The sequence below is a fragment of the Poecilia reticulata genome, linkage group LG9, assembly GCF_000633615.1.
Source record: "Poecilia reticulata strain Guanapo linkage group LG9, Guppy_female_1.0+MT, whole genome shotgun sequence".
Taxonomy (NCBI): domain Eukaryota; kingdom Metazoa; phylum Chordata; class Actinopteri; order Cyprinodontiformes; family Poeciliidae; genus Poecilia; species Poecilia reticulata.
In genome coordinates this window covers 23050322-23071230 of record NC_024339.1, presented here as the reverse complement: position 1 = coordinate 23071230, position 20909 = coordinate 23050322, and the positions used below count along the sequence as shown (strand labels likewise).

At 39.5% G+C, this 20909-nt stretch overlaps 2 protein-coding genes across 5 annotated transcripts in view; both read left to right on the top strand.

Annotated features, from left to right (window-relative positions):
- Positions 1-679: 679 nt before the first annotated feature.
- On the top strand, positions 680-17035 carry plekha2 (pleckstrin homology domain containing A2). Of its 4 annotated transcripts, XM_008418771.1 has the most exons (13): positions 784-979; positions 5129-5243; positions 5348-5510; positions 5642-5698; positions 7296-7344; positions 7530-7627; positions 9940-10071; positions 10748-10837; positions 10928-10996; positions 11086-11156; positions 11644-11707; positions 14473-14550; positions 15244-17035. In XM_008418771.1, exons 3-13 carry the CDS (start codon positions 5370-5372, stop codon positions 15685-15687), a joined length of 1293 nt encoding a protein of 430 aa, XP_008416993.1. In that variant the 5' UTR covers positions 784-979; positions 5129-5243; positions 5348-5369; the 3' UTR covers positions 15688-17035. The 4 variants fall into 4 exon arrangements, with proteins under 4 accessions (XP_008416994.1, XP_008416993.1, XP_008416992.1 ...); XM_008418772.2 differs by lacking the exons at positions 784-979; positions 5129-5243 and adding an exon at positions 680-777; XM_008418770.1 differs by lacking the exon at positions 5129-5243.
- Positions 17036-19658: 2623 nt separating this feature from the next.
- Positions 19659-20909, top strand: part of tbx5b (T-box transcription factor 5b) — an 18808-nt gene continuing 17557 nt past the window's right edge. The window contains exon 1 of the mRNA XM_008418766.1: positions 19659-19730. The gene's annotated coding sequence lies outside the window, so the exon portion shown is untranslated. The remainder of the gene's footprint in view (positions 19731-20909) is intronic.

Sequence of the window (20909 nt, the reverse complement as noted above, 5' to 3'; positions counted from 1 at the left end):
ATTGTAACGAGTTTTGAACATACTGAATATATTTTATCTGTCTGTCCCATTAATCACAGCCAGGGGGCGGGACTGAGACACAGTTACTCAAAATCATTGGTCTGTGTCTGACGTACTGTGGATTTTAACCAATCAGATGTTAGAATCCACTTTAAAAAGTTTAAATGATTTAACAATAAATTATTAGTTTTAGTTTTTGGAAGTTTTTTTTAATTATCAAAATATTTAATGTATGAATTTGACATTCATGTCTGATTTTAGTCAATTTTTCACAAGTTAATACATTAATTCACCTGTGACGTGTATACACAGGATAATTTAATTAATTTTGACACCATAGTTTTGCACCTGCATGTAGGACAATAGCCATGTTTTCTCCGTGCTCCTGTTTGTCCAGGTGTATGTTCCCTTCTTTTGCAGCTCTTTCATACAAACCACCTGATTCAGCACTTTGACCTAGTTCTTGAAAAAAAAGACTAGATGACATATGGCGTGCAGAGAGAAAAAGAGCGCACAGTTCTGATGCAGCAAAAGCCTTCTATTAATAAAAGATGTGTTTTACAAAAGGATTGCGTTGATAAAGCTGTAACATGAAACTGAATTTGAAGTTATAAGAAAGGCCTGTTAAACTCGGCTTTCTCTCCCTCGGGTAAAAAGTAAGCAGCAGCTGCAGGAGGAGGAGGAGGAGGAGGTTGGGGCTGGAGCTCAGGGGACGCATAGATCACATCCGGGGCTGGTTTATTCTAATACCGAAACGTCCAACCCGGAAAAAAAAAGGCAAGTCTTCTGTAATCCGATCACACAAACAAATAGAGGATAGTGTGAGGGCGTAGCGCACGCCGGTTCATCTGTAAAAGTGTAGTCTGTAAAAGTTGTTTAAAAGTTCCTCTGAGGATGATCGCAGCCGCCGAGGCAGGCTCTGCGCTCTCCGCTTGGTTTCGGGGCGCTGGCTGTGGCGCACTCTGACTCTCCACAGCGGGTAAGTAGTCTGGAGACAGCAGCGGCAGCGGCAGCAGGGCCACTTCGTGGCTCTGGCCGTCGCTTTGTGTGCGTGCTGGAGCTGGGAGCTGCAGTAGGTGTGTCATTCCGTGGACTTGTTGGTGTCAGTGAGTCACTGCAGGTCATCTGAGCTGAACTAATGCTGTGCATGTCAGGTGTTGTTGAGTAATTCAGACTGAGAACGGTTCAGTTATACATGCTCGAACTCAACTTCAGTGGTAAGTTGCGTTAAACTCCATCTGTTCAGTGAACTGGCAACAAATGCGCAACATCTAGAAATGATTTCTAGCTCTCTACTTAACAGAAATCTCATTTTACGGCACAGATCATCCACGTCAAATAGTTGTAGTTGTACACAGACGCGGGGATGCACAGTTAGTGTTTTTTCTGGCCACGGACCATTTCAGTTCTAAAATATTGGGGGTTCTTATGATGCATTTAATGAATGGGGGAAATATGGATTATTCAGTGTTTTCATCAACCGACTGCCTCGGGGAACATTTTCCAATTCCGATCTGCTGCCGATGGATTGGTACATATCTGGTCTGAGACAAAGGAAACACAAGTGCTGATGGTACGAACAGTGCTCAGAGAAGTGAAGGGTTAAAAACTGAGCTGTCCGTTCTTCCCCCTGTTTAAGTGACGCGTGGGCTGGTACACGATTCTCACAGGATCTTACAGTTTCACAGTATTCACTCCAAATAGCTGTCCACAAAGTCTTCCTTACTAGACTTAACCATTTTTCAAAGCAGCTCTCATTGATTGGACAAAAAGTTGAATACTGATCTGAGCTGGAGATGCACTGATCGGTTATTTGTTGGAGATTCGACCTTGACATGCATTACCATCAGTGAGTCTGCAGTTATCTTTGGTGCTTTACTGCATCTTCATATTTGATGTTGTAGGCTACAGTTTCAGACAGCTGGATATTTTGCCCCTTTTCCAAGAAGTAATTGATGCTACTTCCCATTAAACATGCAGAACATCTTTCAAAGGGATTTGTTTATATATTTAACATGATTGTCATTTGAATCACACTGTTTCACAAGATTCAATCGAGGGACATAAATGACCCCAGAATTTTGTCAAAAAAAACTGACATTTTTATTGTTTTACCTACAGAAATGCTTTTGGTGACATTTAAAAGGTCTTCTCTCGCTATTTTGGATGAAACTGTTGGTTTGTGCATAAAAAGCCTTTGGGAATTTTGTTAACGTGCCATATTCAGCATGGAAGAAAACAAATCCGCTGCAATTTTTAAGAACAGAAATGGTAGTTTTTAATCCAAAAATAAAATTAAGGAATTACAAGAATGTCTCGATTTATGCATCATAGTTCATATCTGTAACTTTTATCTGAAAACTAAAAAAAAATTCATCCAATTATGGTACATTTTGTAAAGTTGTTAGTTTTGATCAATTTAATAAACTGGAAGAGAAAATAAGTAAAAACGGGCTGATTCAGATCTGCCCAATTGCTAAGATGAGAGAGAGGATATTAAAAAAAAAAAGACTAACAGGTGCCTCACAACTCAGAAGACTCGACTAACAAGCTGGTTCATTAGTAGAGCTAGATGCTCCGGGAGCCAGCCTGCAGTCTGTTGCTTCACAGAAATAACACTTGTAGTTCACCAGCTGTAGTTTTAAAACATTAGCCAAATAATAAATATAGCTAGTGCTCCTTTAGTTTCTGCCTGACTGTCTGTCATTTGCAACCAGAAATATCCACTAAGAGCTGAACTGATCTTTTATTCTAGCCATGAAGAAAGGTGTGGTAGCTTTCTTTCAGCCAGCTGACCAGCAGTGCCATGTAGTCGTAGCTGTGCTTTACTCTATGCTGCTGAAAAAAACTCTGGTATCTCCAGCACTTTCTGTGTCCTACTTTGAACTGGACTTTAAACCAACATGGTGGAACACATTATGGTTTTGAAACCGTAACCTTTTAAAACTTTGGTAACTTGCGGCCAGAAACCTGCCTGTGATTAGTGAAGATTATTCAATCCTCCCTTTTTCTGCTTTACTAGACCCCAAAACCTCAAGATGGAAATAAAACCATTACAAATCACTAACCGTCTTTGCTTTCCAAATGCTCACTATCCGGTTTTGTGTATCAGACGTGTGTTGATCTTGTGCACAAATAGTCATTGTTTGCAAAGGAATGTTTCACTCCATTCTTCTGTGTAAAGTATGTGTGATACCACAGCCCTTATCTAAACACAATATTTTTCCCCATAAGCTACTGTATGTTTGCTGCTTTCTTGCATTTTTTTCTTCTTTTTTTTTTTACAAAAACAGGGCATTTAAAATATCATCCAAGTTTTATTTATTGGTTTGGTTTTTGCCAAAGATGGAAAAACCTCCCCACAGTTTCTCCCAGCAATGATTAAACCAGATGTTTTCTGATGCCCAGAATAGCGTGTGTGCTGTGCACACAGTTGTGTGGATGTGTGTCTCAGTGGTGGCATCCGTGTGACCCGTTGCACCTCCACCTTCATGTTTCCATCACAGCCTGTGCTTTTGCTAATGCCTTCTGTATCTTTGACCTATTTCAGTGGCAAACATGCACGATTGACGCATGCAACGCCGAGACTAGTTTCAAAATGAGGCATTTTTCTTAAGCATTGGTTTAAAAATAACTCTGCAGGAGTTCCACCCAGCAGGTGTGACTTGTGTGCCTGATGGCATTTCTGGCTCTGGTTCTTGTGGGAACTGTTTCATTGAAAAGTTGATGCATTTTCAGCCCGAAGAGGCAACGTGGTCTCATAAGACTATTGGCAACAGAGGAGGGATAGAGACGGCTGTCACACTATAGTTTATCACTACAGGTAATGCCTAGTTAGCCATTATGATTTTGTGCTTTTTGCTTATCTTAAAAATGCTTTAACGGATTCAAACATCTACAGCCTGGCCATTGCTTTCCTACACAATTGTACTCAATTCTCATCTCCCTTCAGTTCTCAGTCTGGGTTCTCTCCCATTGAGCTCGATTTCATCAGTAAATTTTCTACTGGGCCAATCAGCAAACAGAAGGAGAAGTTATGAATGAACACCTTCTTTTTCTGCGTTGTTTCAGACTTGTAGTCTCCCTGTAGTTTTGTAGTTTTAGCAATGGCAGCGGAGGAACTAAACAAAGTCGTTCAGTCTGTGTTGGCCACAAATCCAAATACTGAATTAACATCAACAACCATCACATTCAGCTCGGCCCTTGTTCATTTATTGTATCGTTTGTCATACATTGTGAATTATTTCATATCCTGATAAAAGTTTAGATGTATTGTTGTCTTGATAAATTTAAATTATTGATGTTAAAAATAAAACTGTCTGAAATTTTATTTTTACTGTTTTCTTCACTGTTTGCTTCAGGAGAGCATCAATCAGTAACTTCAAAAATATAATTAAATTTGAAAGTATGATAATAACATATACGACTAACGTTATAGTTTAGCAGTATAAATGACACCTGGAGTATGAATGTTTTCACAAACAGTCCTAGTCATACATTTTTATCAAATTTTTTTTTTAATCAATTTCTCAATAGCACTACAAAATACTGCAATACAATTCCAAATCCATATTGCCCACCATTGCTTCTCTCTTTGCAGTTGGAGATGGTTGTTTGCAGTGCAGGCAATTCCTGGTTAGCTTTATAGCACTGAACTGGTGCGTTGTGTAAGCTATGGCTAAAATTTTAGCGATTGGGTTAAAATGTAAAACTTAATTGGTGTTCATGCCTCCAGGAAGCAATCATCTCTCTCAACAGCTGCAGATCCAGTCTGTACGAAGCAAAGCTTAGAACAAGGGGCTGGTTTCTGCCAGGCTGAAATATCTAGAAACACAACATGAAAAACGTTTGTCCTGCACATAGTTTTGTGCTTAATTCTGGTTTAGCTTGCAGTGAGGTCAATAAATGAAATAAAATACTGCTTGATACATCCCAGCAGTAAATATGACAAGAATAACTGGGTTTCTGAGAAGAATTAGTCCTGATTATTTTTAGGAATCTGCCAGCAGCTCTGTATTTTACATGCTCTTCTTCATTTCGAATAAACAGCCCTCTTCAGGCCACACTTCTTTGACTTGATCTCCTCTCTTTCCTCTTCCCTGTCCTGTGGAAATGTGCCTGTGTGCAGATCTGGAGAGTGGTGTGTAATTTTCGGCTGTGGTGGAGGGCCTCAGCTCAGCCTCGGGCTTTCGGCTTTTGCAGCTCAGCCTCAATCACGTCACATGAAAAACTGCTGAGTGCGAGTGGGTCGCTCTCTTCCTGTGTGTGTGTGTGTGTGTGTGTGTGTGTCTGAACTCTTAACTCGGAGATGATTTACCCTCCACATCTGTCTGCCTCTGTGTCTCAGTGATTATGTGATAGTGGCAGCGATGCCGTATCTGGACCGCTTGAACCGTGTGTGCGGCTTCCTGGACATCGAGGAGAAGGAGAACAGCTGCCGCTTCCAGAGGCGATATTTCATCCTCGACACGCAGGGGAATGTCCTGCAATGGTACATGGACAATCCACAGGTGCTCACACACACAACACACCACCAAACTTGAAGCACGTTTGCACAAGCAGCAGGAGGAAATGAAAAATGATCAATATAAGGTCGTGGGACCTTGGACTCTGAGCTAATGACTGCTCTGTTTGTATGCAGAACCTGGCCAGTGGAGCCAGCTTTGTTGGCAGCCTGAGATTAACCTACATCTCTAAGGTAAAGCGTGCACCCCCGTTTGTTTTCAGATACTTTTGGACTACAGACAGGAATTTACGCAATGTCCATGTAGGCTACATTCAACTGTATTGCTGTACTTTAATCAAACAGTCCTAAAGGACTTATAGGATTTTACATAATCTATTAAACATTTATCTGTAGCATTTCCTCCTCTTTGAACATCAATAATGCAAAAGTGAAAAAGCGAGGAGGTAACTTTATTTAGCATGGATCAGATTAATTGCATTACAATAATGAGTCATTGTTTCTTGCTTGTTTTGTTTTGGCACCCTCATTTAAAGTTTGATCCCATCCTGCATTCAGTTGAGTAATAAAGCATCATTGGTTCTCATACTATTTTAGCTAGTAAGTTAATAATAGATCTTGGAAGGGACTGCATTTACTTTATTTTCACCTCCCTTCACCATTGAGTTGGGTTGATCCAGCTCAGCCTTCTCAGTCTAGTTTGATGAGGAAATAAGTGGCTTCTTCTCAACCTGATGTGTTCAACCAGACAGTCGGATATCTGATACAGCAGTAAACTTTGCACGGCTTTGCAGTATTCAGGTGGAGCCTGCCAGGTGCTCAGACCTACCAACCTGCAGCAATGACATGTGAACACATGCAGGTGTCATGCAGTTTGTGTTTGTAGCACCGAATCCACCCTCTATTTATAGAAACTGCATCCCAGCGACAATTTTTCTAACTAAACCCAGCTGTAAGTTATCTAAAAACACTTAATAAATCAGCTTCTGTCCTCCTGGTCTTGACTTTTTCGACGTCTGAAGACCCCTCACGTTTGATTTGGAGCATAGCGACATGCTTGAAGAACTTTCATCTGAATTGAAGAAAAAACCCAAAGGAAATAATTGCAGGAACTTCACATACATTTAAATGAACATAGCAAAGCGTGCAATGCAAATGGTGCATCTGAAAAAAGTTGATCCGGCTTCTTTTTTCTCCTACTTGTTCTTTTCTTCTTCTGGGGTATTGCCTGCTTGGGAGCTGGTAGACCCCAGGTAGGAGTCGTCACAAGGGCCTGATCAGCCAATCAGAGGCGAACTTCTGGAAATATGTGTCACGCTAGACAGCCAACAACAAAAATATAACCAGCTATTTGTTTTCTATTGCACTCTTAAGACTTATAAGTTAAACAACCTTTGATATATTCTGAATTATTATCAAACTAAGATCTTTCAAATATAAAAACTGCCTGCAGGAAGATATTCAGAATGCAATAGACATGAAAGAAGAGGTTGTTGTGGTTGAATCTGTTATCCATCAAGAGTATTCTTAAAAGACTTAAAGCAGTTCTTGTGAGTCAAAGGTCAGGTCTGTAGTGTTTGTTCTCACTACACCCACGAATAATGTGGAAATTCACTCAAGGATTCTGAGATACTCAAGAAGAATTCAGGGTTATCTGCAGCTCCAGTGTGCAGTCACATGCAGCAGCGATGTGAAGTTTTCCAGATGTTAGTTTGCTCGCGCAGATAATGACATCTGGCTTCCCTGACATCAAAGATTCCTCTCTTCTTTTCTCTTTTCCTTTCTTTTCTTCTCTCTTCTCCTTTTCTTTTCTCGTCTTTTCTTTTCTCAGGTGAGTGAAGCCACCGCAAAGCAAAAGCCGAAGACCGAGTTCTGCTTCGGTGAGTTTTGCCTCGGAGTCGTGAAGTGATGACACGTGCATGTGCGGCGTTACACAACTGAGTTCATTTTTGTTACTCATGATAAAATCCCCCGGTCGCTGGCGGTCGCTGTGGATTTCATGGAACTCTCCTCTCTGTTTCTCTGTTGTGTTTTTCATTTTACTTTTTTTTTTTTTTTTTGGCAGTCATAAATGCAGTTTCACGGCGGTACTTCCTTCAAGCCAATGATGCAGTCGACATGAGGGACTGGGTGGATGCTCTCAACAAGGCCAGCAAGATCACTGTAAGATCACTTTCACACATCACCCCCCCATTACATGTCGGTTTGTATAATGACGTATTGATGGAGGGCAGCTCCAAAACCAGTTTGGCCCCATCAGTTTTGCGGATGCCAGCACATCACCCACAGATGCCCTCTGTTACACTGACTGAATGGGGAAATTGTGAATGCGTGACAGCAGCAGAGATAACACTCAGACGTCAATGTGGTGGAGGTGTTAACATCTAGTTTGCATGTTTGCATAATATTTGTGTATTCAGCTGGAAGGGGGGGGAGGCTTTTGTGACCAGCGTCGTCCAGATGTCTGATGATGGCAGCAGCAGGTGCCAGAGAGGGGAGCGTTGTTGCTCACCTGCTCACCGAGACAGGAAGCAACATCGCTCGCTCTCTCTTTCACTTCCCCGTAGCCGGGGGAGAGGAGGGGCGGCGTGTGCTCTGCTTCTTTGCTGCTGCTTGCTTTCTGAGCCGTCTTGGCCTCAATGAAAAAGTCGTGCGTGGCAGAAGGGACGGGATGTTAGCGCAGCCCTAAAAAGGAAATGACTTGTGAAAATAATGCAGTGGTTAATGTTTGACACATTAAATCATCATTCATATTTTTATCTTGCTCTCTGTGGTAGATGAGCGTATATTTTTGCAGACTTAGACGATTACCAAGATCCTGTGTGACGTCAAAATTAAGACAGTTGATGGAGTAGGGAAGGAAAACTGCTTATGTAACTTTCATTTCAGTGTTTGCTGGGTTTTGTAAAGCTCTAAGTAAGTTCTGACAACAAGATATGCCTCTTGCAGATCTCTGTTAGACAACACAAACCTTTTCTTCCTAAAGTTGGCAACATTTTGCATTATGTAACATCTGCACTTTCAATGGGTCCTAACTAAAGCTGTTGAATAAAATGCATTAGATCAGAAAATGCGTTCCTGCTGCATGATCTGCATGTTGTGATTGAAATATCTGCTGTGTCATTTTGTTCATATCACAACCATATAAGCTTTCAGTGTTTTTTATGCTCAGCTGATTTCCATCCAATCAGCTGAGGAAAACCATCTCCATACAATGATGCTGCCACTACCATGTTTCACCGTGGGAATGTGAAGTACTAGTTATCTGACACGCATACAGTTTTGCCTGTTGGTTAAAAAAACTCTTATTTTGATCTTATCTGACACAAGCAACTTCTACCACCTTTGTTGTATTGTCATCATGACTTGTGGTGAACTGCAGTGCAAACGGGTCTTTTGACAACTTACTGTCAGTGATTGCTATTTTTATTCATTCTTAAAGTCGTCCTAGTAGTAGATTTAGAGCTACTATAGGCCTCATGGCTGCTGCTATAATTAATGCCCTCCTTTACCAGCTTGTCATGTTGGGTGGATGGCCATGCCTGGCTAAATTTGTAGCTTTTCCACACGCTTTCTATTCTGAGTTGGCAAATTTATTTTCAGAGCTTGAGATTTTGTTTCATAACCTAACTCTCAGCTGGTTTCTTTGGTCTTCATGATGTCGTTTGTTCACCGACGTCCTCTCTGATGCCTTCACAGAACAGCCGGATTAATACTGAGATTAATTTATACACAGGTTGTTGTTTTTGTACCAAGCACAGGATTTTATTTGGGAGACTAGAGTAAAGGGAAATGACTACAAAGGTTCCAGACTTTTAACATGTTTATTTGTAGAAAATAAACCCAGCTCTTATGTACCATTTTTTGTTGATTTATTGCATGCTTTTTTAACAGTTCTAATGGGACTAAAGAGTATAATTTGCTCATCACTCTTCTTTTATCCCAGGTGACTTTTCACCACTTTTCTGCTAGGTCAGATAAATTTGAGGAGACGGTTTATTCTTGATTTGACCACTGGGCGTACACTCAGGTTCCCATTGTTTAGTTTCAGTGTTAGCATGCTCACTCTCACATTGCAAAAATCTTGCTAAAAATAATACAGTTTATATTAAATTTTCCCTTTGAGAGGGACTTATAACTCTGGCTGTTTATAAGTTTTAAAGCTCCAGAAAGAAGGAAATGTTCTTTGTATTAGGGAGAAGGAATAGCAGCTCCAAAAATTAACTTGCATATTGCTTAGTACAATAAATATTACCTTTTTAAAAATGATGAATCTGCTTCTGTTTCGTCTTTTAATTTCTGTCCTTTAGGAGTAGGAAAAAAAACAAAACTATTTAAGGCTGGCAGTTATGACCAGTTTCTTGTATATATTTTCTGTTATACATTTTGAAGACAGGCACACATCTGCCTTTTAACATACATTTTCTAATAAATGTTTACGTCTGAATTGTTTGTACTGTCCTACGTTTTGGCAGGTTCCTAAATCCTGCCCTGCGCCTCCCAAATCTGATTCTAGCGCCGTGATCAGCGACTCTCAGGTGGGGAGGAAACAGCAGGCCTATAAGACGGAGATCATTGGAGGCGTGGTGGTCCACACGCCAATCCAGGTAAGACTGAGATCTGAGCTGTAATCACTCCAAAAGAGTGATGCAGACTATAAACTGAATTTAGTCAAACCAATGTAAGGTTTACATTGAAAACTAGAGTTATGTAATATATTGAATCACAGTCTAATATTATAAGTTAACTATAACTGAGATCATCATTCAGCAATAGCATTTAAAGAGCATGGTTTCTCAAAATCAAGCATGATTAAAGTTCATTTAACTTAACCAAGAATTTTATGTCTGGCAGGAAACTAGACAGGTATCTGTCAAAAAAGTAAAAACACTTTTGGGGAAAAAAAAATTTATTTAATTTTTTTTTATTTAATGGCATGTCAAAAGAGAAAGATCAACTTTTTGTATGTTTCCACTGACATTTTTGCAATTGATCTTTGCTGATGACGTCCTCATCTTTAGCTCCTTTCACAGATTCTCAATCAGATTCAAGGTTGGATTTTGGTTTTGGGTCATTTGTAAAATGTTAATATCTCTTCCAGTAGGGAGAGACTTGTTAATCAAATTTAAACCTGAATAAATAATTATTTGACTTGGTTGTAAATATGTTTAGATGCAAAAAAAAAAAAAGATAAAATCAGAAATTTGTAGTGATTGAAGAATTTATCTGTCGGCGGCTACCACAGTGACGCTGATAAGAGGTCACTCTGATGAAATCTTTCAGAATGAAACAGAAGAGACGGAGGGGAAAGAGAAGAAGGGAAACAGGCCTGGTGTGCTGAGATGTGGTTTCTGTGTCAAACAAGGAAATGTGGTGAGCGCTCTGCCTTATTGCCAACCATATTCTCTTCAGCAAAAACTCAAAATAAGTGGAAAAAAAAGAGGATGTATTGTGCATTTGCAGAGGAAGAGCTGGAAGAGGCGTTTTTTCACTCTGGATGACAACGCAGTCAGCTACTACAAGTCTGACACGGTGACGAGCCAGCATGGTTTTCATTTATTTTTTGATTTCCTGTTGACGCTCTCGGCGTGACTGTGGTTTGTGTTCTGCTCACGTCCCAGGACAAGGAGCCTCTCCGCGGTATTCCACTCAGAGACATTCAGAAGGTCCACGAATGTCTCGTCAAGTCAGGGTGAGTCATGAAACAATCGGTCTGATTCAGTCAGATTGTGCTTTCTGACAATCTGTTTATCTGCCGGATTTAAACATACTGAAAGTTTCAGTATGTACAATTGTTTTTATTCCCCCCAAAACTTTGTTTTGGAAGAGACTTAAATCACTGGAACTAAGCAGATCAAGAATTATTCCAGTTTTCATCCAAACACTGCAAAGAAATGCTACTTCCTCATCACAATTTGATTATTACAACTCACTTTTCATTACATAACCTTTACAAACAGCTTTGTTACCCTGTAACTGACGCATCATATTTACTACGACTGTGTCTCAGTTTAAATTATTGTCCATCTATGATAGCAGTTAATTAGCTGATCTGGTTTTTGTTCATGGTGAATATCATTTTTCAGGTAATCTTAAACAGTTAAATGTTTGAGATAAAACAGTTTTCTCTATGATCTGTAAAAGTATAATTAACTTAATGCTGTTCCCTTTTCCACCAGGGACCTTTTGTTAAGAGACAATCTATTTGAGATCATCACCCACTCCCGAACTTTCTACATCCAGGTAAAAACAAAAAACGTGCAGTGCCTTTGAACTTTTTCACATTTTGTCAAATCACAGCCACAAACCTCAATGCATGTTGGGATTTTACTTGATAGACCAGCGCAAAGTAGTGCATACTTGTTAAGTGGAAGGAAAATTATACCTCTTTCATGTTTTTATACAAAATAACCCCCAAAAAACAATTTGTGTTGTGGATTTGTATTGAAATAAAAAGCAACATGAAGACTAAAAACTCATTTTCTCAGGGAGAAGGTTGTATACATAAAACAAATCTCACAGATCTCTGTTCAACCGATCATCTGAAAAAGGAAAGAGTGTAGTTCTACTGCGAACCTACCGAGACGTCGCTTAAAATGACAGACCGAACAAGGAGAGCACTGATTAAATAAGTAATCAAAACCCCCAGGGTAACTCTGGAGGATCTCTGCAGGAATCCACAGCTCGGATGGGAGAATTTGAAATCAAAATAAATATTAGTAGTCTGGCATTTATGGGAGAGTGGCAAGAAGAAAGACGTTGTTAAAGGAAAGCCGTAAAAAATCCCATTTGCTGTTTGTGACAAGCTAAAGGCAGCCAGCCGACTTGAGGAAAGAAGAATAATCAAATCGTATCTTGTATACGACTGAATTCTTTCTGACCTCGGAGGTGAAACATGAAGTTGGCAGCATCGTGCTGTGTGGAAGCTATTTTTATACAAGAGACAAGAGGAATCTTGTCAGACTTCACGGAGACATGACTAAATATAATGTAGTGAGTGGAGAAAAGACCTCAGATTGCAACAGAGCTTCACCTTCCAGCAGGACCGTGACCTTCGTCATCCCTCCAGACCTTCAATTGAGCATCCTCAGCATGTTTATGTTAGAACGGCCCAGTCAAAGCCCAGACCTAAATCCAATCACAAACCAGTGGCAACATTTCAAAGTTGATGATCTGGATTCAGTCTAAATAACAATCCGTGTGGATTTAAGTGACACTGTGGAAACATTTCAGAGGGGTAAGACAGAAAAAGGTTTTTCTATCACATAAAATCCCAATTAAATACTTTAAAGGTTGTGGTTGTAACAACACAAAATCGAGGGGTGCAAATATTTTGCAAGCGACCGTTTTATAAAGCCAATGATTCTGTTGTAAGGTCCTCTTCAGAATCCCAGGTGTTTCTGTCTTGACGTTTTGAAATGTTTGTCTTGAAATGCTCTGCTGCTGATGTGTGGCCCAGGCTCCTTTTTTGGCTCCTTTAACAGTTTGTTTTTGAGAATTGGACGCAGCCATGTGTTACCATAACAGCAATAATATCCTGTTCCTCCCCCTGGGAGAGCAGCTGACCCGAGGCGTCAGCGCCGGATCAGATGGGAAGTGGAGGGAGAGAACGAGGCAGGCGAGCGCTGTTTGTGATTAGAGAGAGAGAGAGAAAAAAGGAAGTGTGAAAAAAGACTTGGTGATCTCAGATAAACAAAAACAAATGAAATGGAAATCAATGCCTAAAGACATGATGGGGAAATCCTGAAGGTGAATTTGGTTTTTGCAAAACTTCTGATAAATCCGACGCGCTGTAGGTGGAACAAATTATGAATTTGCTCGTGAAACAGTTTTAAAAAGTTTGTCCTTGTATTGTTAAAAAAATAACATTTAAGGCTACTGTTACAAATTTTATTGCAAAGTTGTTTTTTTATCAGCCAACTAAAGCATTTGTTTTACAATAATGAGATCTGTTTTTACGAACTAATTAATACACTAGGTGATTAACTGGTTTATTATAAGTATTTGAAATACATGAAGCTATGAGGCAAAACAAGAGACAAAAACCTTATTTAAAATTAGTTTTTTAAAATGTAGGTTACCATGTTTGTTTCTGTTTTGTACATTTATATTGTATTTAAAGTTTTATATGTCTGTTCATAAATAAACTTGGTGAATTAGTTCACAGTCTCTTGCAAACGATGAATGTTTCTGAAGTGAAGAGCTCCTTCTTTCCGTAGCTCTTTTCAGTTTCATCAGAGGAGATATTAGCCTGCAGGTTGGTTGCATCATCTGCAGTTTTTGCTGCTCATCTGATGCTCTCCACACAGACGCGGTTCTTCTACACGCCTGCGGTATCACTGCACATTTACATGATTTATGTTTTGGTTTGAAAGAACCAACTGAACCTCCTCCAGCACAAAGAGTGCATTTTTGCACTTTTTAAATGTTCTGAAATAGATAATTGTTGTACCAAATCAGCATTTTTCGCTTCTTTTTTTCCCTTAAGTTTAGTTTCTGCCTTGCTCTGTGTTCTGCCATGTTGACTGAGAGATTGACTTTGGACTTGTATGTCACTATTAGGCCAAATCCGTTCTTTTTTTACCTATTTATAAATATTATAATTTTAGAACCAAACTGCATTAGAAATCTATATTGAAAAACCTCGACAGGAGGATATGAAAGATAAAAGATGATGACAATGAAAGATGACTTGCTCCAGGGCACATACCCCTCAGCTTGCACATGTAGTGCAAATTGCTATAAAAACTGCAATTTGTGTGTCTAATCCGATAAAATGTAAATCTTTATATGTCTTATCACAATCAAAAAGCTGTTTGTTAAACTGTTAATTAAAAATTGCCTTCCCATCATGTTAAACTTCAAGCAGAAGAAGCATAAAAAGAGTCTGAACATTTTTAAAAGATGTGTCAAACATAACTTAGGTTGGTTGTTAATACAGGTGATGGTCATGTATGAACATAATTTCTGACATTTTGCTCTGTGTTTATCTTCTGGTGTTTTTACAGACAGACACCCCGGAGGAGATGCACGGTTGGATCAGGGATATTGACATGAAAATTCGGGAATTCAGAGGACATCCACGGGTAACCCAGACGTCTTTCACCCATATATGTATCTGCATTTTGAGCCAGAGACACCCTCTGTCTTTAGAAATCAGGTCAAAAGTCATATAATCTTCAGGGGGGAAACACAGAGGTTCCAGTATCATGCTATGGGAATTAATTGCATCAGAGAAGATCATCAGAGTTCATAGAAAAGGAGATGCAGCTGGGGAAAAAAAAATCATACTGGAGGAAGGGGCTGAGGCTCATCATAAAGCAGCAACAATATAATAAACAAACTAGAATGTAATAATTTAGACCAAAGCATAGCAATGTGTTAAAATGGCCCAGTCAAAGTTCAGACCTAAAACTAACAAAGGATTAGCTTCAAGACTTAAAAATTGCTTTTCGATCCAATCAGCTTTAACAGTCTTTCTGAAAATTTGTTTTGCATCCCAGTGACAGAAGTTGTTCTATTTTACAAAGAAAAATGGGGAAAAAAAATTTAAAAAATTCATTTCTTGCATTAAATGCTTGTCACATTTATAGGATATTTATTTTAAAGATGAGTCACGATTATCAAAAATCTAAACTACATGGAATGTGGATGTAATATTACAAAATGTGAAAAGTCGAGGGGTATGAATTCGCTTGTGCGTCACCAAATACATGGAAAGTGAAGCTTTTTAGTCTTGAATTGTGATCGTCGTCTGTTGTGCTGTCTTGTAATTGCAGGGACATCAGTTTAAGCGAATGTCGTCTCTCCATCAAAAGCACAATACCAGCGGTGCCTCTTGTCACCACAGTAACGAGGCGCGGCCCCAGCTGGTCAAGTCCTGCTCTGTGGCTCCAGGCTGGCAGCCCTGGACCCCCGTTCCTCCGGGTGAGCCGTCCATCATGGACATGGAGGACGAAGACAGCCCGTTCAGTCCTGTCCCCACTCTGCCTTCTCTCTCCTCCTCGTCCACGTCCTCGTCCACCTCGTCCTCCTCCAACTCCCTGTCCACCCCGACCCCGTGCCCCAGTGCGTCCCAGGTGCCTTTGACCAGCGGGCTGGGGATGCTCACGGCGTCGGCAGACGCTGCTAGCGGCCGGCGACGGCACCGCTCGCAGCCTCAGCCTCACTCCTCCTTCCCCTTCAGCCTGGATGACGACAGCATCCGCACAACAGACGTGTAACGCTGAGCGGTCTGTGCAGACTCTGGTGTGGACTAACGTGTTGGTACCTTCTTTAAGTGATGAATGTGACTGATAATGGTAGTATTCCCTGCTAATGAAGAGACGATGTGTCTACGGCAGTGGTGTCCAAAGTCGGTCCTCGAGGGCCGGCATCCAGCATGTTTCAGGTCTCTCCATGGTTTAACGCACCTGGATCCGAAGATGGCTCATTAGAAGGCCTAAGAAGAACATTGACATGCTGAGAAGGTTGTTTCTACCACCATGGAGGGAACTAAAACGTGCAGGATGTCAGCCCTCGAGGACCGACTTTGGGCACCTCTGGTCTATGGCATGAGATGGGGGTCCACCTGCTGGTGATGTTACTGCTTTGCAGACGAAGGATGCACCCAGCTGGAAGGAGGAGAGGAACTGTTTTTATTGGTCCAAGGACTGTGAAAAAGAGTGATGGAGTATTTTAGTGCAACTTCCTCTGAAAACTTGAATAATCTTGTTAGTTTTCCTTTTGTTAAACTTAAAAAATGGCGGCACATGCTTTCAGACTCCTGCACTTGGCCTCATATTTGAATCCCTGACACCAGGACTGGGCTTTTGCAAGACAGTTATTAAACAAAATGTTTAAAGGAATTTTAACGCTTTTAAAAATTAGGTTTTTTTTTTTTATATTCAGACATCTCAAGAATATACTATTAGCTTCTTTTCACACTTTGTTTCACCCACGCCAGCAGTGTTTTCTAGTCATTCATTCCTGAAACATTCTCATAAAGAAACAAGTACATCGTCTGCATATAGTTACATTTTACTCGTTTGTATTTTTAACAGCTTTCATGTATTTGCTCTGTTTCTTATAGTTTTTTTTATTATTTCTGCTTAAAGATCAACTGTCGGTTAACTGTGAGTCCGTTTGAAGGTTGAAGCTCGGTACCATGAGAATGGTGCAGTGTTACAGTGGTACTTGTTGTAAAACAACCTGCTGGTATCAAACCACAGCTCATGATTGCGTCGGCTGCTTTGGAAATGTAAATGTGACTGTCGTTTTGCAGCATTACGTGGGACGTTTTTGCCACTACCTTTGGTAATTGAACTGTAATTCTGCACTTTGCATTAGTACGTGCATGTAAATGTGTGTGTATGTTTTTTTTTTTTTTTTTTTTTATAGTTTCGATTGATCTTTCACAGTGGTTAACTATACCTTCCTCACATGCTCAGTGTTGCTACACTAGCTTATGTTGATACTTCATTGATGTGGTACCGTGTTCATTCCTGTTTCCATTCTCTGAAGCGTGTGCACTTATCTACCTGCATGTCATGGTAGTTCTTTCTCTAACATTAAATAATGCTTTATATTTTTCTTGTTTGGGCCGTTTCTGATCAAGTCTATTTGGAGGCACACGTTGGACCAAAGTCTTCTAAAACACAGTTTGACTGAGTAAGTGGCATCTTGACCTTTATGTGTTTGGTCTCTAAAAGGCAAATGCTGCTGGACAAGAGGTCAGAGCGAACAACAAGTTTGCCCTTTTACACGCGCACAGTGTGTGGGAGCAAACAGGCATACAGATGCCCATGTACCGACCAGAGGCTGTGTTAAGTGAAGTCTTTCACACATGCAGTGCAAAGTCTATCAGGTAAAACGCCTTAAAACCCAACATGTCCACTTCAGCTCCTGTCCTCCGGTTCAGCTGCCGGACAGTAAAAACGTCTCCACTGAACAGTTTAAATTGTGTTAAAGGCCATGAGGCCTTGTGAAATGTCAGCTATGCTGAAATTGGTTTTGGCTTTTATGAAACAAATCCCCTCCAGGTGCTCGAACAGGCCAAAGGAGAACCTTGGTGTGAAGATGAAGAAACTTTGTTAAGCTTAAAAGAAACGACAAACAAGACCTGACTGGATGATCATATCTTTGTGAAAGTGAATTTGATTTGCTTTTATGCAATATTTTTAAAGAGATGAATGCTTGGAGATGATGCTTTCCTCTGGAAGCCCTCAGGATCTAATTTCTTGTCACCGTGTGCACAAACATAAAGGTCACCTAGCGCTTGAGTGTGACGCCTGTGAGTGACGGGCAGCTCTGAGGGCAGAGACACACCGCTCTCCTAAATGTTAATATTCCCACATGGATGCATCTGCACTGCGCTGCTCTGTCTTCAACACAGTCTGATGTTTCTCCGCTGGATTAAAATGTTAGAAAATGCAGTCGCTGCGCCCAGAGGTTCGAACGTTGACATATTCTGTTGCTTGTAGCCTGAAATAAAAGAAACGTTGCTGGTCCAAGGTTTGTGTGAACTCATCATACCTGGGGACGTAATATTATTTCCGATTTTTCAGGGAGTGAATAATTAATATGGAAAATCAGAAATTGATGCAAAGATTTGAAATCAAGTATCTTCTTTACTCCAAATGGTGGAATGTAGGATGAAATATGTAACTTCATCCCTATTAATTTTTTTTTGTTGTTATTTTTGTGGAAAGTCTCATCTTGAATTGTTAAAACTTATTTCTTGTTATTGTGGGCAAACAGATCAGGTTTTATTTCTCAATTCACTGTGAAGATACTGGTGTACCAAATATTTCCGGTGTATGCAAGTCTGATATTTGGTGATAACTGGATAATTTCTGATCATTTTAATCGATTTTCTTTCATATAAATGTTGCAGAATAGGTGAGATGCTGGAAGCTTATACATAGCTGAGTTTTATTTGTTTTATCAAATCTGTTTTGGAAATAGGTAAAACAGCAAATATCAAACTTTTGGGAAATTTCATACCTCTAAAAATTTGACTATGCTAAAAAAATTTAATAAAAACAGGTCGAGAAGACAGGTCAGTCAGAAATATGCTTGTTTATGCCTACAAAATCATGTGATTGCGGTGAACCTTGCTTCTGTGATTTTATTTGAATATTAGTGGGACGTAAGTTTGTTAACATATAAACTTTGACCATTTGTGGGTTCAAGAGAATTTAAAAAAGAAATTGTACAACCAGCTTTTGTTTTTAAACCTCATTGAAAGTATTTGTTTCCTCATTAAAAGGCCAAACTAGCATGTCCTTAATGGGTGGATGTAAACTTATGACCACAACTGTATCTCTGTGATGAACAAAAGTAATGTGTATTTAGATATTGTAAAAATGGATTTTTATTTTTGAGGCAACTTTGTTTTAAAGCCACTAGAGGGAGCTATGACACACCATATCTCAGTAGTAAACGATAAGTTAGTTCAGTCAGCATGCAGTCTTTGATGCTCAGAAAATAAACATTTTGTCTCAGTCTTTCGTCTTAGTTTTAATGAGTTGAATAACAAAAAAGTATTAAATAAATGCTTGCTAATATGCTTTTTATTTACATCCAGTGAGAAATAATAAAATCCCCCAAATAAACTGGAAATATATTTTGTACTGCATTAAAATCAATACTTTGATAAATTAATTAGATGAAACTGATTCCGCCATCTAACGGCATAACATTTGTGATTAAGTGAAAGTTGTTGTTTTTTTTTTAAATATCTCACTCAGGTCATCTGACATCACTCAGTGCTCTGACCTGAATCCACATTAGCAACAGGTTGGAGAGTGAAGCGATATGCTAAGAGAACTTTAAGTAGGCCAGTGTTGGAAGAAGCATTTTTTTCCAACTTGTGTGAAATAAATGCATTATAATGTGAAGCAGGTTTCCCTGCATCTGGACTCAGAGGGGCCCGTCTGGCCAGATGCCCAGACCTTCTCCGCCATCCGCTGTTCCCACATCAGGCCACCTTACAAAGGAGGGGGAGGGAGGTTGTTGGAATGTATTTTGCCCTGTGTGATGTGATTGTTTGCAGAGAAATGGGTTGACCTTGCCCCTTTATTGCCACACAGACACACACACACGAGTGCACGCATGCACACACTCGCTCTGGCCAGGCTGAAGGTGTGTGAGACAGCCCTGCTGAGTGCAGGAGGTCTGGGACCCCTTCACCACTTCCTCCAGACAGAGAACAGAGGATGGAGTCATCTGAAGCCATGATGGGCCAATAATGAACCTTCCAGAGGCCACAGCCACCTCCTTTCAGGTATGCTGTTAAGCTGATTTTTATTATCATCATTATTCACTAGATTTCATTAGAAAGAGCAAGAATTATATTAAACATTGGGTCATTTTTTAAAAGATGTTTACATTTAAGTGATAAAAATAAGATGTTGTTCTTTAATCAACCACAATTTTTGCTTGAAATTAAAATTTAAAAAATGTTCTTTTGAAATGGTCTTCTTTGGAGAGCTAATAAAACTTTAAGACAAACAAAAATAAACTAAATCATTTATCAACCCTAATAAACGAGGACTTATTGCATATTTTAATTTCAGTAAATATTTCTATTTCTATAACTTTCATATCATTTTGAGTTTTGAGAAACAAATTGAACTTTTTAGTGTTTTATTCAACAAGACTAATTTTTGTTCAACAACAAGGTTAATTTTATTTATATTTTAATGAGTTAAATTGTTTGAAAAGGTGTTTTTTTTTTCAGACGATAAAAATGTCCAAAATTTAATTAAAAACCCGCCTGCAGTTTTAGTTCGAAGTTAGCGTTTGTGATGGACAGATGTTCAACTGCTTAATCTGTCCAATATTTATTTTTAAAAACATTAAATCCTTTAGAATATAATCCTTCTAATATTTTTCCCTACTTTTCACAGTAGATCAATAGTTTCAGGCAAAGAAAACTGTGACTTAGGAACTTTTTGTGAAGTCGGAAGAGAGTTTGTCATAAGAACTAGTTTTTGCCTGTTTCGATGATGAACACAAACGTCAACATATTCGCCCCCTTTTGGAGAAATCAAAACAGAAAGAGCAAACTTATGGAGTGAGATCAGTGTCAAATAGACTACATACAATCGTATGTAATTGTATGGGACATGTGCAATATATCGAGGTTTCATATAAACAAATATTTTTGATCTGATGGTTTATGTTGGCTATCTGTAGGCAGTTAGAGTCAGGGTTGTCTGTTCAAAAATATTTGTATATATTACTGATAGCAATGGAGTTCAGATGGAAGTTAAACTCTGTTTAACTGTTGCACATTGTTGCTGAAGGAGGACTGAAGAAAACGGCACGTAATGCAGTAGGTACTGAAATATGGCCACAGTACACATTTTGCTGGGACGCGTCAAATTATCCATAAGGCGGCTGCTGTGTGTGTGAATTGTAATTTTAAGAAAATACCGACGAACATTCTGCATAAAATATA

What these genes read in the sequence shown, in the direction of transcription:
- plekha2 (XM_008418772.2), top strand. Translation starts at nt 5,370, where the DNA reads ATGCCGTATCTGGACCGCTTGAACCGTGTGTGCGGCTTCCTGGACATC. An exon ending in GTGTCAAACAAGGAAATGTG is followed by an intron (nt 10,838 to 10,927) that starts GTGAGCGCTCTG and finishes GTGCATTTGCAG; the next exon opens with AGGAAGAGCTGGAAGAGGCG. An exon ending in GCTACTACAAGTCTGACACG is followed by an intron (nt 10,997 to 11,085) that starts GTGACGAGCCAG and finishes CTCACGTCCCAG; the next exon opens with GACAAGGAGCCTCTCCGCGG.